The following is a 22,929-nucleotide window of genomic DNA, read 5'->3' on the forward strand; positions in this document are numbered from 1 at the left end:
GCATGTCTGGAAACTGGCTTTGGTACTTCCTGTATACCTTATCACTTCCCGTTATATCACTTCCTACACTCTCTCTGAATCTAATAAACATTCATGAGAGCCTCTGATGTTTTTGCTGTGTCATCTTTAAAGTACTTGCCCTGATTTATCTTAACCACATTTCTGTCTTCCAGTCCAAGTAAGTGTCAGCTGAAATTAAATGGAAATTTTTAAACCTGAAACCTATTTTCTCATGTTTTTGTGTGTAAGTGCAAATGGAGACAACAATTTTTGAAACTGGTCCAGTATTGAGAAAGAGCACGGCAGCCGGCAGCAGCAAAACAGACTGCAATGTAACCACATGGGGCAATAACGCAGCTTCAATTTACGCTCATTAAAAGTGCTTGATTTTGCCACTGATAGGCTCAGATCGTTATTCTCAGTGTCTGACAAAGAAATAAAACATTTTTCTCTACCTTTTGCTTGCTCCTTTTGTCTGTTCTAATTTCTGTCCAACCAAGTCTCGTTCAAGGAGAAATCATGTTCTAAAGTCTTACGAATTTAATTGAGTTGCAGGAAGGCAATAACGGACGGATATTTTATTTCCTTGTCAGACACTTAGAATAACAATCTGAGCCTGTCAGTGGCTAAAACAAGCACTTTTAGTAGTCATACATGGACAATGCACTATTGCCCCGGCTACCAGCTGCTTAACCAGTTTTAAAACTTCCCATGAATCACTTCGACACAAATACATGAGAAAATAGGGTCCAGGCTGAAAAATACCTGTTTCCCTTTGAGCCATTGATGTGTGTTTTTTGTAAAAGCACTGTGAAGTACTGGGGGTACGTACATGTGGGCTTCCTCGTGCTCGATAGAAAAAGTTATTGAAAAGAAAGCGAAGGAGAGAATGAAGCTGGTGTGAGCTCTTTGAATTTTAATGGGTCTTCCTGCAAAGACATTCATTTTTGCAGAGTCATACTTGTGAATGCGCTGTGAGTTTCAGACCCTTGGATACAAAGACTATTTTCCCCGGATGAAAAGACTGTTTCCCAGACAGCCCAATCTGTGCTTTGTTTGTCAAAGAGTACAATGAATGTGTGGTGGAGAGGAGGCGCATGCTTTGCATCCTCAATCTGAGATAGGAACCCCAAATGTTGTGATCTTTGAGTGTTTACTTTAGGAAATATGCATCCCCTTTATCTATATTTTTGTAAATAAAATACTCATCTCTCTGTTCAAGCTTTGTTTTTAGGTGTAATTTTTTCCCCTTTTTTGTATTTTTTATTTAAATGTGCCTACTTTATGAGTCAGTTTGGCATAAATAGCTCAATGTAGCTGAAATAGTTACATGTTTATGGCTGATGCGGGAATCCCATGGATTACCTTGTGTTCTGTGCTTGGCTGAGATAATGTTCATGTAAAGAAAAAAAGCCCACATAATATAATTGATATTCCACAGCCTGAAGCATAAATCTGTCATATTTTAAAACAATCCTATGAATTAAACAGTCCTGAAATGGATTTGTGGTAGTAATAATATTGTCTGTGCAGCCACAGCCTGATGTACTGTACTGTAGCTTATCTCTCTGTGCCATAGAACTCCAGTAATGTGTTTTTTTGAAGAAGAAGAAGAAGAAGAAGAACTTGAAAGCCCCGTACAATTGAGTCGGATGACATTCCATCATTACAATGAACATGCACAGTGTTGTATATTTTATGACTGCATTTACTATCTCTAGTGAGAGAGCATGCTCGAGGATTTATACTACTTTCCTAGTTTGACAAGCCAAAAGAATTAAACTGCACTGGCAAGGCTCATCTTAATGAAGGTATATGTCACCCAAATGGCTCCTTTAGATAGATTTTAATAGTTTTTAGTTGAGGCTGGAGTTCTGGGGCAAAAGCTATACCAGGCCTTAGGTACAAAGACAGATTTGTTGTTGTTTTGTTTATTTATTAACACCAGAAATATCCTTTAAATGTGACAACACTGGCCATGACACAAACTGGACAACACACATGTCACTTTAAAGATATACATAAAAAGAGTAACAGACAATCTTGCATAGTACACTTGAAAGTAGTGGAATATTAGGTCTTGTGAGCAAGCCTTTTCTCTTTACACACACCATGTATTTTTCCATCAGTCTTGAATGGTACTTTCTTCTTCTCTGTGGCTGCAGGAGCATGACATTGAGACTCCCCATGGCGTTCTCCATGTCACAATGAGAGGTGTTCCCAAGGGCAACAGACCCGTCATCCTCACCTATCACGACATCGGCCTCAACCGTGAGTCAGCCAAAGATAGACTCATCGATTCACAATGTCATTGATGTGATGCAACTGTTTTGTTTTAGCCTCTGCACCAGACAGTCTCACTCAGGTCCTTGACGGAGTTTAAACTCCCGACCTCTCACATTCTGTGGGTGTCCTCTGTTTGCACCCTTCTAGACAAGTCATGCTTCAACACCCTGTTCAACTATGAGGACATGCAGGAGATCACACAGCACTTTGCAGTGGTTCACGTTGATGCACCCGGCCAGCAGGAGGGTGCACCTCCCTTCCCCAGTGGGTGGGTGTCAGACTGGTTTTACATGCATTGATAAATGGGAACACATTTATTCCAGTGCTGATGTAGCAGCTGCAATCAATTTATTTAGTAAGAATGAAAAGTGAGCTGGTAGTTCATTTGCTAATGGATGCACATTCATTGTCCACGCTATTAGTCAAGAAGGAGTTAGAGTATTTGAATTTATGATGAACTCAGTTTTCGTGATCAATTCAAACATGAATAAATGACTCCGTACTTACGACTCACATGGACTCACGTGCATTTCATCTGTCTCCAGTTATCGCTACCCGACCATGGACGAGTTGGCTGAAATGCTGCCCTCTGTGATGACTCAGCTCAAGTGAGTGGCCCCTGTGTTGATGGCTGATCAATGGTCATGTGCATAAATTAACTATTCACCCCCAGTCCCGCAGTAACCAGCCATTTCTCTGCAGGGTCAACAGCGTGATCGGCATCGGCGTGGGCGCAGGAGCGTACATCCTCACCCGCTTTGCAGTAAGTCCTCATCCTGACCAGAGCGCCTACACTTTCAGCCCTTCCATTTTCCAGTCTTATGCCCCCCTCCTTTCTGTTTCGCCTGTAATAATTGGAGGTTTTCAGGCCACACAGCTTGTTACACTGAACATTAAAGCCTCCCATCAAGCCCACACAGGGCATCAGGTTGCTCCACAGTCTGCTGCATGCGCTTCCGTTCCCCAAATGATGAATCACCTTGGTGATTCTCTCCTTTTCAGTTGCTTACGTTTTGTTTCCGCACAAGCTAAAATAAGCACGATGTGTACAATAGAGCAGAAAGAGCTAGAAGTGACAGAGAGGAGCGAGGAGGCAGTGAAAGATAAATAATAGAAAGAGGGGATGGTGGCCAGGGTAAAAAGGGGAGGTGTAGGGATTAGTAGTCGTACCGCCAGGCTTTCTATGGAGAGTCTGTTCTTGTTTAGAATTAATGAAGAACATTGATTCTGAAATGCATTTGCTCCGACCGGCTTGGAACAAAATGTCTTTGCTAGATTTATAGCAGCTGTTGCTGCACTGCATTTGTATCGTGTTGAAAGCAGCATCCGCAGTATTCCCTCAGCATAGGGCGAGATGGAGTTTAGATTTCCCCAGACATCCTGTTTCTGTCTTCAGGCCATTCCAAAACCACACTCCTTAATTTAGAAGCTCAGGATTCCATCTTCATTGTTTTATGTCTTCATTTTAACGAACAGATATGCCTCACTTTCTATCACTTTGCAGTGGCTTCACCCTGCATCTGCACTGTTAATGAAATGCACAAAATCCTGGGCAAAAACTTGTGAAGATGTAGCTATGCATAGGCATAAACCACACACGAACACTAAACCACACTGTAGGTTTGCATAAGAGGGAAAACTGAACATTTTAAGTATAGCACAGCACGCACAATGCAAGATAACACCAATGTTGGGCTATTTCACTGGTCAAAAAGTCATATTCTAAGTTGGCACTGACATGCGTCCTTTCCCTCCCAGCTGAACAACCCCACCCTGGTGGAGGGGCTGGTTTTGATCAACATCGACCCATGTGCTGAGGGCTGGATCGACTGGGCAGCTTCAAAGGTCAGTATTACCACTGCATCATAAACCTAGAAAGTCATCAGTACATTCTGCAACATAGAGCAGCTTAAATAATTAACCAGCCATTTCAGTTCAGTTTCCAGCCATTTGTTAGGTTGCTATTAATGAATGCACTCACTACCCTAAGTATACTATTTTAAGCTCTCTGCTTAATGTTGTTCATGTCTGGCATTTTATTTTAGACTCGTTTATATGATGCAAAAACTAAAGAAGATTACTTGAAATAAAATCATGGATGCTGACAACGAGACCCTGTTTACATTTCAAATGTTTATCAGCCTGTCAGTTTATTATGTTTTGCTTTTTACTGTTTACTTATTAAATTGCCTCTTGGTTTTCACTGTTTACTTATTTTAATTTTTTTACAGGTTGCCCTGTATTTTCTTACTGTTTAATTATTAGACTGATCTGTGTGTTTTTTACTGACATTTACTAATTATATTGCTTTGTGTTTTTTTTAACTGTTGCTTCTTGTTTTCACCATCTCTAAAAATGATTATTTTATCTTATCTTATACCCATGATACACCTGATAATATATTGTTATGAATAAGGATAATAATTTAAAGAGACTTAAAAAAAAAAAGGTAAGTGTACAAGTTATAAGTGTTGGATTAATGGCATAAAAACACAGGCAGGGGCTCTAATCCTGTGTTAATTTGATTTTACCTGCAGTTTTTAGGGTTAAGGGTCATTCATTTAGATTAGTTTCATTTTGAGTTAGTCGTGCTCTGTAAGTGCAGGTAAGAACACAATGGGTCATAATATAGTACTGTACTACTGCACTTACATACTGTGAACTGTATACTGTTGTGTGTACTATACAAGCTGCGTTAGTGTTACACACAGTAGTCACAGAGCCAGGGGGAGCTTAATATGACCTTTGTCCCATAAAGATTATAATCACCACACTTCACATGTTCTTCAGTGAATATTTGGCCCAACTAAGCCAAATGTATAAAAGAAAATGATAAAATTACTTAATTGAGAGATTTGTTTTAACATTTTGTTTTTATTGGATGGTGACAGTAGTGATGGAGAAAAAGAGAAAGTGACAGAAGTGTTTTACTTGAAACAAAGCTGCCTGGCTTGAATCAAATGGCAAGGTTGCATTTATAATAGTGTAAGGGTTGCAACTAATAATTAATATCATTGTCTCCTAATCTGTTGTTTATATGTTTTTAATCAGTTCGTTGTTGGTCTGTAAAATGTCAGAAAATGGCGACATTGTCAATCAGTTTTTCCCATAGCCCAAAATGACATCCTCAAATGTCTTGTTTTGTCCACAATCCAAAGATATTCAGATTACAGTCAGAAAGGAAAAGGGAAACCAGAAAATATTCACATTTAAACAGCTGGAATCAGAGAATTTTTAAATCGGGGTGTCGGTGGCTTAGTGGGTAGAGCAGTCGCCCCATGTACAAGGCTGTTGCCGCAGCGGCCCGGGTTCGAGTCCAGCCTGGGGCCCTTTGCTGCATGTCGTCCCCCCCCCCTCTCTCTCCCCCCCTTCAAACTTACCTGTCCTGTCCATTAAAGGCAAAATGCCCTAAAAAATATCTTTAAAATTACTCAAGTCTTTTAATCAATTATCAAATTAGTTGGCAATGAATTTAATAGTTGACAACTAATCAATATGCAATAGATGCGATAGATATGCTGGCTTGGTTTTGACACATTTGTCTTGGCACATCAGCCCAGTGTGGCAGGGATTTAGATCTCCATACAACAGGGCAACCCACTTGAAGATATATCTTAAGCTGCTGACACCCTTGTCTTGAGTCGATGAAGTTTAAAAAGCAGTGTCCTCTTTGTGCTGTTAACTAACTATACTACTGTGCAACAGTTGATGGTAGCCAGCTACTTATCTTTGAGGATTTTCGGGACATTGCTGAATCATTACTGAATGTTGCTGAAATGATGGTGAGGCCCATCTGACGCCACTGCAACCTGCTTGGATGCAGTCAGACGATGGTCCATCGTGGGCGTTGTGGGCCACATTTTAGCGCATTTAAACTACTAATAGAAACACAAATCATCACATGGTTTGACTCGGTGTGGCCAAAAGTGCCAATGGAAAAGCCCTACTTATCCACCAGGGCACCACTTCCTTCACAATTTCTAAATTTAGATAAGACTAAAAACATTAAATCTCTCAGTGCATACACAAGGTATGATAAACAGGCATGGCAACATAGCCATAACCATAATTTTCCTACATGAATAAATAAAAAAAGTCATCTCTGTCCTAACTGGATCTTTCCTTTCTCCTGTGCAGCTGTCTGGATGGACCAGTAATTTGGTGGATATCGTTATGTCTCACCACTTCAGCACCGTGAGTTTCCCTGGCAGTACATTACTCACCATGTGCTTTTTTTTTAGTGTTGTTGACCTTTTCATTGACAATGTGAAACACTAACTGAACATCAGGAGGCTTTTCTTGATTTCCCTCGATGCCTTTACCTCATCTCGCTCTTATAACACACTTGTAGTAATTATTCTATTTCTGTCCTCCTGGATATATAGACCGGTGGATTGTGACATGTAAGATCACAGACTCAGTTTAATAACTGCAGTGCTGAAGCTAAGCATACTGTATATCCCACAGCTTGTCTGCAGCAAGACTAAATATAAACAGCTCCCTGTACATTCAGTACATGCTGCTTACATGCACTTTATACAGAGACTACTTCTTATTTCATCTGAGCTCTTTATGGCTGTCTGCTGCAAGGCAGGATTTATTTACTCTGCTCTGTTCACCAGGATGAGCTGACAGAGAACCAGGAGCTGATCCAGACCTACCGCCTCCACATCGCCCAAGACATCAACCAGGACAACCTGGCCCTCTTCTGTGGCTCCTACCAATAGTGTGTACATTCACTGTGCATTAATGTTTTCCTAAGCAGCATTTTCCCTCATTTATTGTGGTTTTGATAGAGCTAGGAATCTCCAGGCACCTCACGATTTGATTCTGATTCAGAGGGCTACGATGTGATCATTAATGCATTTTATTGCATCCAAATTTTATATTTCTATACATCATTTATTTATCTCACTGTGTGACTACTTTTTAAACAAAACATATATGTTGCCTAAGCTGGGTGCAAAGCGGCGCAAGGAGCAGAGGGGTTGTGTTTTGTCTCTTAATTAAAACATAGGTGTTTGTTTGGTGTAACATGAATTCAAACAATCAGAGTGTCATCTCCCATTCTCTTCAAAAGCCAGGTGCACCTGCACCTTTCACAGCATGTTTTCCTATTAATGATGTATTAATTTACCCACCTGCCACTCATCCATGCCATCCTGTGTGTGTAACAAGCAGAGCGTACGCGTGTTATGATCCCACTTATGTGGGTGCATTCTACAATGTGAATAATGCACCCTTTAAATGACAGGAAAATACTGCGCTGTTGACTTTAGATCAGGTTTGCGTTGGTCAGTGGTGCAGTCGCTCTCTGCTGCCTCAGAGTACCAACAATGACCTGACACCACACCTCATTTAAGATCTACACATCTATAAGTGCACAGATGGGCCCAAGTATATTTGCTACTTTCACAACCTGGGCGCTGGCTGTGAAAATATAGACTTAGCTGCGTTAGTCTGAAACTGTTGAACTGGGCTATGCACCACTTTACGCCAGGTGTAAGATAGGGCCCATATTCTTTCAAGAGAGAATCGCAATGCATCTAAGAATCTATTTTTCCCCCAACCCTAGTTCTTGATCACATTTATGAGTATGGATGAGGCATGTAAATTCTGTGAGTGTGCGCTAAGCCAGATGTGAATACACAGAATAAAGCAATGCATCACAAAACACAAAGAACAAGTATTTTATATGAAATCATGAGGTGCACAGAGAATCAGGATTTCTGCTGAGTCACCCTGTATTTTAGCCAGATCACATTGTTTCAGCTCTGCTAACTAACTATAATTTGTCTCCCTGCACCAGCCGCACAGACCTGGAGATCGAGAGGCCAATTGTCGGTCTGAATGAGGACACAGTTAACACACTAACGTAGGTTTTGAGACTTAGAAAACACAGAATACCATTTGTTTCGGAGTCCACAGTTTTAAAAATACTTACACTTCATCTGTTTCTCATCCAGGTGCCCTGCGCTGCTGGTGGTTGGTGACACATCACCTGCTGTGGAGGCTGTGGTGAGTTATGATCCATCATCTCAGTAACCTAAGAAGCCTTGGGAAGCATTTGCAGTTATTTCTCTCTCTTTTTTTTAGCTCAGTAGTAACCTCTTGTTGATGTTTCAGGTGGAGTGCAATTCTAGGTTAAATCCTACCAAGACCACACTGCTAAAGGTGAAACTTTTTGTAATAAATTTGGTAATTAATGAAATATGATAAACATTTTTTTTGACTGTACAAAGACTGTATTAATAAGACTTTTCATTTTACCCAGATGGCTGATTGTGGAGGTCTGCCCCAGGTTGTGCAGGTTGGTTTTTCAAGTTTTTGGTTTGATCACTCATAGGGATGTGAATCGAGAACCAGTGCCAGTTGAGAACCAGTTCCAAATTGTCCGATCCATCGGAATCTTATGCCTCAGAGCTTATCGCTTCCTTTTATCGATGCCGGCATATTTTTCTGACAGTTGTGCATTGCAAAACAATGATGTCAAACCCATGCGTCAACACTGCTCGAGACTTGCAAGTGTGGCTTCAGTTCACAAGAAAAGATGACATCAGTGCTGCTTGTGATGTAGGGGTGTAGGGGTGTAGTAGTAGGTCCACAAATGTCATGTATTTGACATTCTACCCACCAGAGCCACTGCGGCTTGACTTAACAAGTGAGCAGGTGTCATTGTGCAATCACAAAATTTGTGGTAAACGGTTTGCATCCTTTCACAACAGAAGAAGAACCAGAATTTTGGTAGATTAGATTTAGGAGTGGAAATTACCAGATACAATATTATCACCATACTGAAGTCACAATACAGTATTATTATTATGATTTTAAATATGTTGCAATATGCTAATAATACAGTAAAATGTATTGCGATTATATTCCCCTTTTTCAGCTGTAAATTGTGCCCCTAAAGGAAAACTTTGTCAACATCTGTTTTCTCTAATAAGATAAAGTTTTCAGTCTGTTCATCTAATTTCAGCCTTTTTTGCAGCAGCAGCAAAATGTATCTAGTTGACTGAAAAAAAACCCCAATTGATTATATTATTCCAGTAGGCTACCTTAACATTAATCTGCATTTGTCATATTAATAATTTATATAATTATAAAAAAGATACCTGGCACTGTGTGACGATACGATATTGCCAGACAAAAATAGCTCGATACTATGCTGTATTGTTTTTTTTCCCCTCACTCCTAATTAGACTAGCTGTTTTCCAAGAGGTTAGTTATGTTTCAGCTGCATGCATTTTTTTTAAAAACTCAGTTTCTACACTGTGTTCAGACTCAGAGATGATAAAACAGTTACGTTGATGCTGAAACCCTGTGTAGGCCTACTTTTTTCCACTTTGAAAATTGATCAGAAGTCAGTAAGGAAACTGAATCAGACCAGTAGGTGGAATCGATAAAGGCACTGGTATCAACAAAACCGTATCATCATATTCCCATCCCTAGTCATTTAGCAGTTTTCTTGTCTAAATGATCCTCTAACTTTGATCTTTTATCTGTTCACAGCCAGGGAAACTTGCTGAGGCCTTCAAGTACTTTGTTCAGGGAATGGGCTACAGTAAGTAAACATGCTCATATGTCTCTGCTTCTTGTTGTTAGTCAGTAAAAACATCTAAATATAAAATGATACAAACCAGTCGTCTCTACATTGAACATCCAAGAATTGTTTACAGGCTAACACCTTCTTAGGATGACGCGTTTGTGGTCGAGGTTGGTCTGTGTTATTCAGAGAATTTCCTGTTGACGTGAGTGCACTGACAACAGTTGCTTGAGGATTGTTCAACTGCAGGCTCCTACGAGCTGTTGCTAACCCCCCCCCCCCCCGCTGAAGGGGTTTGGACTGTGGCCTGCAGTGCATGAAAAGACGCGTTTTTTTGTCAGCCTGGTCACGCAAAAGCAGCCTGATCGGCTAGGTGGACGCTAACGCCATTTCCTCTCTGCTCTTTGCAGTGTGTGGTCCCCACAACCCTCAGTAGGTGAGGTGTAAGTGCTTCTAGCATGACTGAAATGACACTCGAGATACGCTGAACAGCAATTCACTTCCTGTTCAGTTCAGAGTGGGCGTAAAAAATACCCTCTGTTCTTTTTTTCTTTCTTTTTGACCTCGTGTGATTTTCTTTTCTATCCAGAACTGTTTAACAATGCAGTCTCTTTCTAGAGAGATCACAGTGCATTCTTAAACAGGCCTTCAGGTCATTCATCTGCCAAGAAAACAAACACATTTCTGTCAGACCTTACTGACCTGTCCAGTGCACCAACCAGAATCTATGGATGGATGAAATCATGATGAATGTAGGTTTGCTTGCTGTGGTCGCACAGATAATGCCTGTCTGTGTGTGTATTTCTGTAATGCTAATTCTCTTTTGCTCTCTCCCATTCCCAAACCTTTTACTGTGGGAGGCACCCTCGGGTGTAGCCAGTATGTCAGTGCTTCAGTGTTGCTTTAAAGGCCACCGAGTCCCCCTGTTGAGTAAATGCCACTGCAGGATTAAAACTGATTAAAAAGAGTGTTTTCACGCAGAGAAAGTGTGGAAAATAAATCTTAACACCTCAGCATGTTACTGAAAGCTGCTTTTCCCTCATTAACACATTGCCACAGTGTGAAATGCAAAAGAGAAACAGCCAAAGAGTACAGGAAATAAAGACTCTAGTTTGCACACATGCTATGATTCCCTACCTGTTATTGATAGCAAACAGCTTTTTGTGACCAACGACCACCAAGCTGCGACAGAGCCTCAGTCAGAATCAGAAATACACTGTGGCGGGATAAAGCAACACAAGAGCTACCTTGTCAACATCTCTCCCTCTCTTTCTTCCTCCTTTAATCATTGCTTACAGTTCCCTACGTTCTTCTCAGTCACCTGAGCAACGAATCAGGTACCGGGTTCTTGAGCAGCTGCCAGATTAGAGGGCTTTAAACCCACTGGCCTTTCAACACTCCTCAGCAGATGAATGTCAATGTATGCAGAAATTCTCCAGAGGGCACTGGTTCATATTGGTATTCAACAGCAGCTCAGTGTGGTGGATACAGTCAGTCAGTATTAACCAGCGAGATCATTCTGCATACTCTGACACACATTCATCTCCCTGTCGGAGTTTAGTTTGTCCTGTTAGCATGGATTCTGTTCTCAGTGTCCTATTTTGTTGCATGACCTGCTGCTGTTGCTTCCTCAGTCAGTTCAGTTGGATTGCAGTTGCTGTATTCTGCTGTTGTATTGCTTTCATATGTTTTTAAACAGTAGAGACACACATGCAGTCATCCTCAGTTACTTTTATTTGACTGATCTCCATATTTGAGAATCGTTTGCATGGTACACACTTTTGTTGGTGTTGCATCTTGGTATCTAAAAGGGGAATGTCACCTAAATTAAGGATTCCAATGTGTTATTTCCATCCCCTCAGAAAGCTCAGTCAATATTTGTGAACATGAGCTACTAACCAGAGAAGTGAGTTTCAGCTAGTGATGTCATGAAATATAAAGTCTGGGGCTGCTCCGTAGACAGTGAATGGACGCCTGATTTTGTGCACCCACACAATGTTAGTTTCCTTTTTTATCCTAAATAAGCTTTATGCTTTGTAGTGATCTCAGTTGTGAGACAGGAAACATTTCCATATAGACAATGTTTGTTTACAGTAACTTCCAGGTAGAAGAACGCCATGTCACGTACATGAAACAAAATGGCACTGAGCAAACGCTGCCTCAGTTGGTTAGTTTTTAGCTACATAAAAACAGCAGGGTTCCCACAGTCATGAAAGCTCCTGGAAAAGTTATGAAATTAGACAGACTGTTTTCCAGGCCTGGAAATGGTTTGGAATTAACATAATGTTATGGAAAAGTTTTAAATATACACAGTTGTTGTTTAAAATATACTCATAAAAACCCCAGAACATGTCTAACGTTATGAGAAATACCCTCCTTGTATGACTCAATTAAAATCCAGCGCTGAGGTTCATGACTGTTGGCTAGTGTCACATGATTGGCGAAGGCCTCTGCAGCTGGTTGGCGGCTGTAATGTCTGACTAGTGAGTAAAGTTAGCAAGTGTTAGTTTTATTATGTATGGTTTTCAAAGGAAAAATATAAAACATTGCTCGAGAGAGGCAGTCCCTAGCCACGGTGCACCAAAACGTTTGACCTTGGCGACATGGAGGAAGTGGCTCTGATCAGCAATGCTAAAGGGAAAAAAGCATCAAGACAACCAAAAAGGCAGCTAAACAGAGTGCCAGCGTCGGCACATATTCCACACAGGCCGTAGCCAGGCCTGATACTGTTACCACTTTGTGTCTGCTGCATTTGTAGACACAAAGACACTCCATGCCAGAGTCCATGCTGCATTTTTGCTACGATTCCTGTCTTAGGGCAGAGCACACAGGAGTTAAAGCCTCAGAATGGCTCCTAGTAGCTATGTAGACCTACCTAGTAAGCTACTTAATTAAAGTCATGGAAATGGGGTAGAATATTATAGAAAAAAGTTTTTAAAAAATCACTTGTAAAAAACATGTGGGAACCCTGAAAAAGGCCTGTCTAAAAAAACCTGATATCACTTTAAGTGTACATTATGTTTAGAAATGTTTTCACAGCGTTATCTTGTTATCAGACAGCCATTTTTGATGGGTAACGGAAGCCACTATCTCAAAGCCATCACACTCTGTTGACAAAAACAGTTATTTTACTTGGTAAAACACAACAGTTAATGATCTACCACGGCCTCCATCAGTTAGTGTGTAAGGTAAAGTGGTGACAGGGATTCCAAATATAGCTTGCACTTTAACAGATACAGACCTTTTAGGTGGCTAAAATATGTTTTGCTGCAGCCCCTGTCGACAGCAGTACGTTGGTATATAGTTCTTTGAAGATGTTAGCAAAGCAGTGCAGTACATAAAACAGGAACAGCAGAAACCACCATGTTTAATGATATGTCTTACAGTTACGGCTGAAAGTGAAGACAGAAATAAACAAGTTAGCTGTTTTTACATACCTCTGTAATTGAAAACAATTGCCAGTTGTTCACCCAAAGTGATTGTTGTGAGTGTGACGTCATGGTGATTCAGTCTATACCCAGGACATTCCCCAGAGTGCTCTCAGTTTCGTCTATAACATCTTTCTCACTTCATTGTCTGTGGAGCAGCTTCAGACTTTATACTTGGTGACATCACAAATTTGAGCTTTAGCACTCTAGTTTTTGGATTTGGAGTGGTGATCATGTTTACTAATATTTTGTGACTGTCTTAGATCACAGGAGTAGCATGTATGAATTTTTAAAATGGGCGTAGTTCCCCTTTAAGTGCTCCCACACTGCTCTGAGTCTCCGTGCTGTGTGAGTGGAATATTAATGCGCGGCTCTCTGTTTCAGTGCCGTCAGCAGGAATGACTCGTCTGGCTCGCTCACGCACCGCCTCCTCTTCCAGCATCACCTCCATGGACAGCAGTCGCAGCCGCAACAACCTCAACAGCCTGCTGGAGGGCAGCGCCACCGGGGCCCTGGACAACCAGGCCGCACCCCAGACCATGGAGGTGTCCTGCTAAACCCCACCCTCTGCACACTCCTATAGTAACTTATGTGCCCTCTCTTTCTCTCTCTGTCTCTCTCTCATCCCGCTCCTAAGCAACTCAACCCCAGGAGGAAATGTATTGAACTATGTGATTAGAAAAGAGGATGTAATAAATATATTAAGAGATGCATATTATTAAATATTGAATATACTGTAAAAGTCACATTCCTACCACAAACCATAACTACATTCAGATGTGTTGTACATTCAAATGGTCAAACTAAATGATTGACTCAACCCCCTTGTATTTATTTTTTGTTCACATTGTCTTTGTTTTTAATGTCTTCACACACTGTAGAAATTCTCCATCTGTTCAGAATAACTTGATTGCACAACTCTTTTTACTATTTAACCATCTCTCCTGTTGTGAACTCTAAACCTGTGGGCTGCTTTGATTTTGAGTCACTGTGTCCTTCTGTTTAATCCCGAACTTGCTGCAGTGTGAGGCCAAACTGGTCACAAAGTATGTCGAGGGATCACTCCACCTACTGTAGCTACAGAAGTGAAGGTAAAGTGATACGTGGAAGAAGCACTGCAGACTGTAGCACACTAAACTAAAGCTGTGGAGAGAGAACATTCAGTGTTAGGGGGAGACGTCATGCACCAGTGTGTCCCTTCACATATGTTCTTTTTTTTTGTATTCTTTTTGTAACTCCTTTTCTTTCTGCTTTGTGTTGTTGTTTTTGTTCAGTTCAATAGATTATTAAGTGATGTTTTAACAACCTTTAACACGTGGGTACTCCTGTGAAAAGTATGAGTCCCTTCACTGAGGGGCCCCAGTGGTGCTTTTCACTGTCTGCTGATTCAACTCATTTATATTACTACTGAATAAAGCTACAACATGACGACACCTTTTAATGCTGTTTTCATTTATCAGTGCATTGCCAATACCTCTACCAGGTGCAGATGAATAATACGTGTCGTGGACTGATTTGAATGAGAGAAAGAGAAAGTTCTCAGTGTATCGTAGAGCAGTATGTGCTTGCTGCTCTGCTGTCAGTGGAAAAGAGGTGACTGTGGTGAGTTAGTTTCCAACCACACTTGTTCTTATTTCCTCACAATGTTGTCACACAAGACATGCGTCTATATTTAGCACGTTAAAAAAAACAAAACAATGGTCAGCTGCTCTGCAAATGAGATGAGAAGATAGTCTTCAAAGTGAAAAGGTTGTTACTGTCATGGGAGCAGAGAGCTAAATGTCAGTCCGTGCTATCGGCCACCTCTGAGGTTCCTCTTATCATGCTGAGTGGTGCAGCGATATGGTTTTCCTCAACCGATGGCAAAAACAAATTAACCTCTCACTGAGAACATGCAGGAGTGGAGACGGTATCTGTAGAGTGTGATGCAACAACCCTAGCATGAATTAGGGGTCTATGACTATGATACACAATTTCTGACATCAAAGTCTGTGATGGTTCAATTTCGATTTGATTCAGTTCAGGGGCCTGCAATATCAGTATATATTCTCATGGTCTTTCTCCCGGCTGCTTAACATGATCTGCCTGCTGCTAAACCGCTAACACTGTTTGAATGTTTATGAAGGAGGTGTGCTCTGACAGAAATGGTGACACAGACGTGCCATGGAAATTTCAAATTAAAAAATGTATCTTGAGATGACAATATGTATCTATGTTTTCACGTTGCAGCAATGACTTTGGATCGTTGAGTCAATACATTGATCCACCCAGCTGACATTCTGATGTTTACTCACTGTCCAATTAACGTCATACACCATGGCTGAATCACTGTTGAAATATGTTTTGATATTGAAAGATGAATCAACGTCGATGTTTCATAAACTCAAAACCTTGTTTCAAAATGTCTCGACGTTGAAAAAGATCTTTCGGAAATTTCAATGTTGTTATTAACCTTTTTAAAACCATAAGAATTAAATGTTTTAATGTTGAAACAATGACTGGTCATGTGCCAAATCCCCATCCATCCATTTTTGTAACCGCTTATCCTCTTGAGGGTCGCAGGGGGGCTGGAGCCTATCCCAGCTGTCATTGGGCAAGAGGCAGGGTACACCCTGGACAGGTCACCAGACTATCACAGGGCTGACGCATAGAGAAAGACAACCATTCAGTTCAATTTAGAGTCACCAATTAACGTGCATGTCCTTGGACTGTGGGAGGAAGCTGGAGTACCCGGAGAAAACCCATGCCAATGCTGGGAGAACATGCAAACTCCACACAGAGGGGCTCCCTCCTGGGATCGAACCAGGAACCCTCTTGCTGTGAGGCGACAGTGCTAACCACCACACCACTGTGTATTTATTTACTCATTTATTTTTTATTTTTTAAAATTCAAACATATGGAAAAAAATCATCCAAAGATCTAAAGCTAACGGGGTTGGTCAGTAGTAAGGGTACCACCTCTAGTCTTGGCAGTGCTGTCAATCTAAATGTCTTCATCAGTGAGTGATCATCACAGTCAGAGCAATATGGTGGAGTGAGTCTACAGCCCCTTTTACACCACCTGACAGCACTGAATCAATGTCTATGTAACGGGCAGCTGGCAGGACACACGGAAATCTTGCTGAATGTGCCCTGAGCACTAAATCCAAATGATTTAATTGCAATCAGAACAAAATTATTTATATCATCAGGGGTGAGAAAACACACAAACAGGAAATGTACACAATGTGGTGAACCAGTTTAGAAAACCATTTGAGAGAGATATCCCACACGCTGATGTGGAATTATTCAATCTTTTGATAAAACATTCTTTCCATCTGCGCTAACATGCAGTTCTCAGTGACTTTAGCCCCAATCTGACCCTGGTTTTGGTGAAGATTGTTTTATTTTTTCCATCCATATTAGAGTCGTTCTTTTGCTTCTTAAGAAACTCAGTGCAGTTCTCACACTTATTATGAGTAAGTAAGAGATCAGAGAACATTTTGTGACCTTATCTTAATAGCATCTGTGAGCATGATTATACCAGCGACTGAAACCAACAATTCAAATCATTTCTACCATCTCTGATGTACATAAATTAATGTCTTGCTCAAGGCGGTGCACTTAATAAATTATTAATTTCAAATCCCACCCTTAATTTTCTTCGACCTTTTGTACACCTAAAAGATTTATGAGAACAAAATGCTCTTATACCCAGTCATGTTGCTCCACTGTGAGGTTTTGACTCACAGTGTCAGCATGATAAATGAACTTATGACTGCTGGTAAATCAGGGCAGGAGTAGGCTGGCAGGGGAAGCTTTGTCGTGTCTCTGTAAGCTTATCTGAAGTCAACATCAGATGCAATATTTTCACATGGCTGAGATTATATGAGCAATGGGCTGACAGGGAAAATGTTGTCAACGCTTTCCATTAACCAGACATCACAGTTCAGCTGCAAAATCTAAAGGCAGATTAGATCTAGCCTGTATCGGCCTAATTTACATAAAGTGTCTCTGTGATGTCACTGCCTCAGCCCACAACATTGCATCACATGTTGCATGTACATGTATTTGTGCACGCTGCTTACGAAGACACGCAGGTCATTCCATAAACAAGTGATGAACTTCTGGCCCCCCTTGAAAACATTCTGCACCCGAGAGATCAACAAGAGCTGCTCTGAGTCAGGATGTCAAGGTCTTGAGCGTCACAGGAAGCTGCAGCAGGGTGACACACATAAAGGCCGCGAAGGACGCCTTGCCTCTTCAGTCAGCCACCGCTATGAACAGCTGCGAAAACACAGCCGTCTTCATGGGAACAGCGCAGAGGAGTGATTGATCAACACGCCTGACTGGGAACCTGAGCTCAGACACATATAACAGAGTGTGTGTGTGTGTGTGTTGGAGGCAGACGAGCATTTTTCCATTAAGGAGATTTGGAATTTACCAGCTGACCTGACAAGGTCGTGGAATATAAATTTGGACAAATATTTTTTCTACAGAAATTGAAAGAGGTGAGTATGTTACTTCCTCTGGTGATGGTCTTTTGTTGAACTTAAGGTCTTTCTTTCTGTCTTTTTGTTGAATAACTTGAGTTTTACATCCAGGAAATGAGTAAACTTATCACCTGATTACTTGTATGATATGAAATATTAATTATTTCCCACTTAGCAAAAACCACTTTGCAAATTAATGGAGAAATCAGTCACTGTTGAAACTGTTTAGTTTATTTTATTTGCAGATCCCCTGATTAATAGTTTTGCACATGATGCACAAAACTGCACAGCTCTTTGAAACAGCTATATTGAACATATTTTTTATGTTATAGTAATTTTTTAAAACTATCTTTGTCATATTTTTATTGTATCTTTTGTAGTACTTTGCCTTCTTTTTTATTTCCTCCTAACATGTTTATTGTACGCTTTATCTTTGCGCCAAAAACCAAAGCAATTTTCCTCTAAGTGAAAACCTACTACATTACATTTCAACCTGATCCTGATTCTAATTAAAGTCTCATCTATTCATTTTTTAAAAATCTCTCACTCTCATGTGAGGTAGATTTAATTCCAGGCAAACACGCTGCCTGGAAATGTAACACAGGATATCAGTACCTCTTGTTGTGGTGAGCCCGCCTTCCTGTTTCACAGGTTTTGTTGCCAGGTTACAACGGTGTGCAGTACCTGCAGTCATAATGTGATAACTAAGGGGGATAATTAAATCATGAATGTGGAGGTTATTGACGGACTGTTTTCCAATTATGCTTATGTTTCTGGGGTTTTTTTTTCCAGGCACAAGTGCTATTTCAGCTCAGCCAGAAGCCGGAGAACATGGGGACCTGTCCCATCAGGTGTCGATCCAACCTGACAATCCTAGAAAATCCACCTGAACCTGAATCACCAAGTAGGTTATATTCTGGAAACGTCTGCACACACAAAATAAAAATATAACAAACTGAGCTTGGTTTATGATATGCACCTCCTTCTTTCTCTCTGCAGCCCCCGAGGACAGCATCATTGTGTCCCTCTGTGACTACCCGTCCCTTGAGCATACAGAGTTGACAATGTGCGTCGGGGAACGGCTCACAATCATATCAGAGTGCGTGACATGGCTCCTAAAGTTTCACCGTTGCCCTTGTTTTCACCCAGACAGACACAGTTAGTCATAACTGCTTGTTTTCTCCAACAGTGACGGTGATTTTATGACAGTGAGATCCACAACCACAGGCCATGAGAACTACGTTCCCACCAGCTACACCGCCAAGGTGACACACAGGTGGGTCACTGTCGTGAGGACACGTGTCTCATTACTCTGTGTGTGTGTGTGTGTGTGTGTGAGACAGAGACAGCAGAGGAGTGAAATGAAGGCGGGGAGTCCCCTGACAGGTGGGAGGAGTCTGTATAGGTGACCTTTACCTCAGTGGAGACAGTTTGGAACAAGACTTTTGTTCTCTCTGATGACATGACATCAGCCTCTGCCTCCTTTACTTTCAGTCCTCCTCCAGCGGGGGATGTATTTTCATACTGTTGCAGCGGATTTTCCAAAACTGAAAACAACAGCAAAATATTGTTTTTGTCTTCATGACAGCACAGTCTTATTGTCCCATTGTGTCTCCTCTCTATTCAGGTGGCTGTTCACAGGCATCAGCAGGTACAAAGCAGTGGAGCTGCTCATGCAGCCGCATAACCAGAGTGGAGCCTTCTTGATCCGAGAGTCAGAGACAAACAGAGGTGAGAGGGTTGTTTGTTTTTTCCCCACTGTGAGCTGCAGTAGATACATATTCAGTCCAGGCCAAATACTGTGGCGCCAGTATAGGTGTACATTTAGGGGAAAACACAAGGGACATGTCCTTCCTGAATATGTATAACGTTAGCATTTGTTTCCCCCAATGAGGACATGAAAGCAGCTGAGACATCTCTCTGCCATAAATACAGATACAGAAAGGTACATATGGGTGCTTAAAATTTCACCAGAGTGCAGGAAATGAAGTATTTGATACTCAAAATTTTCTGGGGGAGGACCCCAAACTTACGGCATGGGCATGGGCATGGGCAGAATGAGACATGAGCCCCTGGGCACAGATATGCAAAGTGCCCCACCACCTCTCCTCCATAGGAGCAAGAGACTCAATCTTTGTGGTGGTTTTGCTTCTCCTAGTAATTGTTATGTTATTTTTGTCTTCTCTGAAATAATTGTGCGTCTTTTATGGTCATTTTGTATGTCCTTGTGGTTGTTTGGAGTCCATTTTGTAGACATTTGGGTCTCTTTGAGGTAGTTTTGTGTTGTCTTGAGGTAATTTTGTGTCTCTTTGGTCAGTTTTTGCCTCTTTGTGATTGTTTCAAGTCTATTTTGTAGCCATCTGGGTTTCCTTTAGGTAGTTTTGTGTCTTATTGGGGTAATTTTATGTCTCTTTGAGATAATTTTGTGTCTTTTTTGGTCATTTTGTGTCTCTTTGCAGCTGTTTTGAGTCTTTTTGTTGTCATGTGGGTCTTCTTTAGGTAGTTTTGTCTCTTACTCAGGTAATTCTATGTCTCTTTAAGGTAATTTTGTGTCTTCTTTGGTCATTTTTGTCTCTTTGTAGTTACTTTGTGTCTCTTTGTGGTTGTTTAGCATATATTTTGTTGTCATTTGGGTTTGTGGTTCCTTTGCATCTCTGCATAGTCATTTTGAGTCTCTTTCTGACTGGTATGTGTCAATTTGACATCTGACATTTTGTAAGAGAAGGCCAGGGGGGCCCTGACATTTTGGGCCCTTGGACCTGTGCCTGGTAGGTCCTGTTAGGGCACTACTACCTAAAATTAGCTTTTAAATATTAATATGTATGGTGGGTGTAAGTGGATCATTTTCATTGTTTCTAATGTAGTTCCACTATTTAAAGAACTTTCTTGCAGAGGTGGCAGTATACGAGTCAGATCATCAAAATAGCTCAGTGTGCCATAGGAACAATTATGGTTTAGGAAGGATAAGGAATATGAATAAGTGCTGGAGTAAATTAAGAATAAAGAGCTGGTAGTTTAGCCGCTGCTTTTTTTGTGCCCAGGTTGTTACTCGCTGTCTGTCCTGAGGAGGACCAACCCGTCATACCTGGACAGTGTAAAGCACTACCGCATCTCTCAGCTCCAAAATGGCTGGATCTACATATCTCCAGGGGTCACCTTCCCCTCCCTGCACCAGCTGGTGGAACACTATTCAGGTCTGCACTGAGGACGTAAAGCTGTTTTCTTGCCTGAATGTACCAGAGATGACTCTAAAAGAGTGATATTAAAATGTTGCCTCCTCTTCCAGAGTCTGTAGGTGGATTGTGCTGTCGGCTGATGGGGCCTTGCTTCATCCAGGGTCTCGACAACGCCAGAGAGGCCAGGCCTGTACCCACAACTATCAGGAGGCCTACTATCAACTGGAAGGACATTAGCAGGTGTGGCAGATGCTCTGTAGCCTTGCTTTTACTGATGACTGCCACAAGATGTCACTCTATTATAGTAGAGCACGAGCGCCTGGTGGCGTCATGGTTAGAAACCAAGTGATAAATCTTTGTGAAGCTTATTATTTCAGTTGTGGTTGACACTGTCAGAAAGATTATTCCACTCTTCACTTTTCATTTGTGAGACGGTTCTGAATAAACTGAGTGAGAATTGAGAACAGAGAGATAAGACTGTGGCTGTACTTGATATCTGCCACATTTGATTGTGGGTAATGTGTGAGTGTAGAGCTGGAAATGAGCACTAACATTTGGTAAACACACCCCACCCCCTACAATAGATTATGATGATTTGATGCAGTGCAACTTCTGTCCATGTGTGCACATCACCTAAAAATAGTCCATCCATGTTTGGGACATTGTGGCAAAAGTAAAATTGTAGCATTTTTTGACAATACCATGAGCACTTTACTCATCCAAGTCTTTGCAAATCCTTTTCTGCATCCTCCAGGTCAATGATCTTCAAGAGGAAGAGAACAGAGTCAGACAACTCCCTTGTGAGCGAGGGACTGAGGGAGGCCATCACCTCCTACCTCCAAATGACAGAGGGCAACGATCACAGCTGGGACACTTGAGGCGAGGCAGTGGATCAGTCTGTGAGAAAGACATCAGAAAGACAGAGTGAAGTCAGATACTGTCCTGTCACCTCTGCAGTTTGGGCAAGCCAGAGGAAGTCATCTGCACGCCCAAATGTGGTCTGTGCAGACCGCCCTGATGTGGCAGGAGGGCTGAGACACTACAATGTATGCTGTGACATACTGTATGCCAGCAAGAGGAGGCACACAGCGGAGGAGTGCGGTGAAAATATGAGTCAGTGAGACATTTTGTTCTCATTTGATCTCAAAAGTTGAATGTTTCTCTTAATTTATAACCGATTTCTGTTTGAATACAATGTGAAATATGTTAATTATATTGGAATATGATTGTTGTCATTGTTGTTATTGGAATCCAATAAAATATATTTGCTACGTGATAAATGAGCACATAAATATAATCATCTAAACACAAGTGAGTTTTGCCTGTTTTATTTAGTATCATTATATCCATACAGTGCATGTTTATATTATTATTATTATCACTATTATTATTTTACCCAGGAAAGGCCTCATTGAGAGTAAAAACTATACTCTGACACACTGAAAACCTTTCCCGTTTGTATAAACGCACAAAGCCAGACTATCAACATTATATTTAAATTAATACAATTTAAATGGTTAGGGCATAACTCCATCCCTGCTACATCGCTTTTATGGTAATAGTCCTGATTTATGTAGCCCCAGTTTTTTTTCCTGCCTTTTGCACCAACTTATCTTTGCGAAAGAGGAGTTTCCTGCCTCACCAATCTGAAAAACAAATATTTATTTTTCATTTATTTAACCTTTATTTAACCAGGAAGTCCCATTGAGATTAAAAATCTTTTTTTACAAGAGAGAGGTGAGGTAACCTGGCTGAGGTAAAGACTCCAGATGCAGCCTATTAAATGTAACCTATAATCATTTCATTGCCTTTGGAGCCCCAAAATTGAAAAAAAAAAAAAATCTGCAATGGCATACAAACTATATCTGATATTATCTCTACCGGGCTGCCTGTCTGTCTTCAGGCATTTATCCTTGAGCTGATGAATTAAGACTTTCAGGTTGTGATCTGTAGTGAGAGCAGGGATCAGGTGGAGGAAAATCTAGAGAGGTGGACGTATGCTCTGGAAAGGATAGGAATGA

At 41.1% G+C, this 22,929-nt stretch overlaps 2 protein-coding genes across 4 annotated transcripts in view; both read left to right on the forward strand.

Annotated features, from left to right (window-relative positions):
• The window catches only part of ndrg3a (ndrg family member 3a), a 43,005-nt gene extending 28,312 nt beyond the window's left edge, over positions 1–14,693 (forward strand). For 2 of the 3 annotated variants that reach the window (XM_050037873.1, XM_050037875.1), the window contains 14 exons: positions 2,166–2,271; positions 2,434–2,554; positions 2,832–2,894; positions 2,989–3,049; positions 4,045–4,131; positions 6,424–6,480; positions 6,909–7,012; positions 8,096–8,161; positions 8,253–8,304; positions 8,413–8,460; positions 8,561–8,596; positions 9,799–9,850; positions 11,131–11,169; positions 13,645–14,693. In XM_050037873.1, the coding sequence (XP_049893830.1) occupies positions 2,166–2,271; positions 2,434–2,554; positions 2,832–2,894; positions 2,989–3,049; positions 4,045–4,131; positions 6,424–6,480; positions 6,909–7,012; positions 8,096–8,161; positions 8,253–8,304; positions 8,413–8,460; positions 8,561–8,596; positions 9,799–9,850; positions 11,131–11,169; positions 13,645–13,817 (1,065 nt within the window). In that variant the 3' untranslated portion in view covers positions 13,818–14,693. The remainder of the gene's footprint in view (positions 1–2,165; positions 2,272–2,433; positions 2,555–2,831; positions 2,895–2,988; positions 3,050–4,044; positions 4,132–6,423; positions 6,481–6,908; positions 7,013–8,095; positions 8,162–8,252; positions 8,305–8,412; positions 8,461–8,560; positions 8,597–9,798; positions 9,851–11,130; positions 11,170–13,644) is intronic. The other variant, XM_050037874.1, reaches the window with a different exon arrangement.
• A 2,745-nt stretch (positions 14,694–17,438) lies between these two features.
• On the forward strand, positions 17,439–22,219 carry sla2a (Src like adaptor 2a). Its single transcript, XM_050038988.1, has 8 exons — positions 17,439–17,750; positions 18,525–18,636; positions 18,732–18,831; positions 18,922–19,008; positions 19,360–19,463; positions 20,774–20,926; positions 21,019–21,148; positions 21,663–22,219. Exons 2-8 carry the CDS (start codon positions 18,564–18,566, stop codon positions 21,784–21,786), a joined length of 771 nt encoding a protein of 256 aa, XP_049894945.1. The 5' UTR covers positions 17,439–17,750; positions 18,525–18,563; the 3' UTR covers positions 21,787–22,219.
• Positions 22,220–22,929: the final 710 nt, after the last annotated feature.

This window comes from Epinephelus moara, chromosome 24, assembly GCF_006386435.1.
Source record: "Epinephelus moara isolate mb chromosome 24, YSFRI_EMoa_1.0, whole genome shotgun sequence".
NCBI lineage: Eukaryota > Metazoa > Chordata > Actinopteri > Perciformes > Serranidae > Epinephelus > Epinephelus moara.

What these genes read in the sequence shown, in the direction of transcription:
- sla2a (XM_050038988.1), top strand. Translation starts at nt 18,564, where the DNA reads ATGGGGACCTGTCCCATCAGGTGTCGATCCAACCTGACAATCCTAGAA. An exon ending in GCTGGTGGAACACTATTCAG is followed by an intron (nt 20,927 to 21,018) that starts GTCTGCACTGAG and finishes CTCCTCTTCCAG; the next exon opens with AGTCTGTAGGTGGATTGTGC. An exon ending in AACTGGAAGGACATTAGCAG is followed by an intron (nt 21,149 to 21,662) that starts GTGTGGCAGATG and finishes TGCATCCTCCAG; the next exon opens with GTCAATGATCTTCAAGAGGA.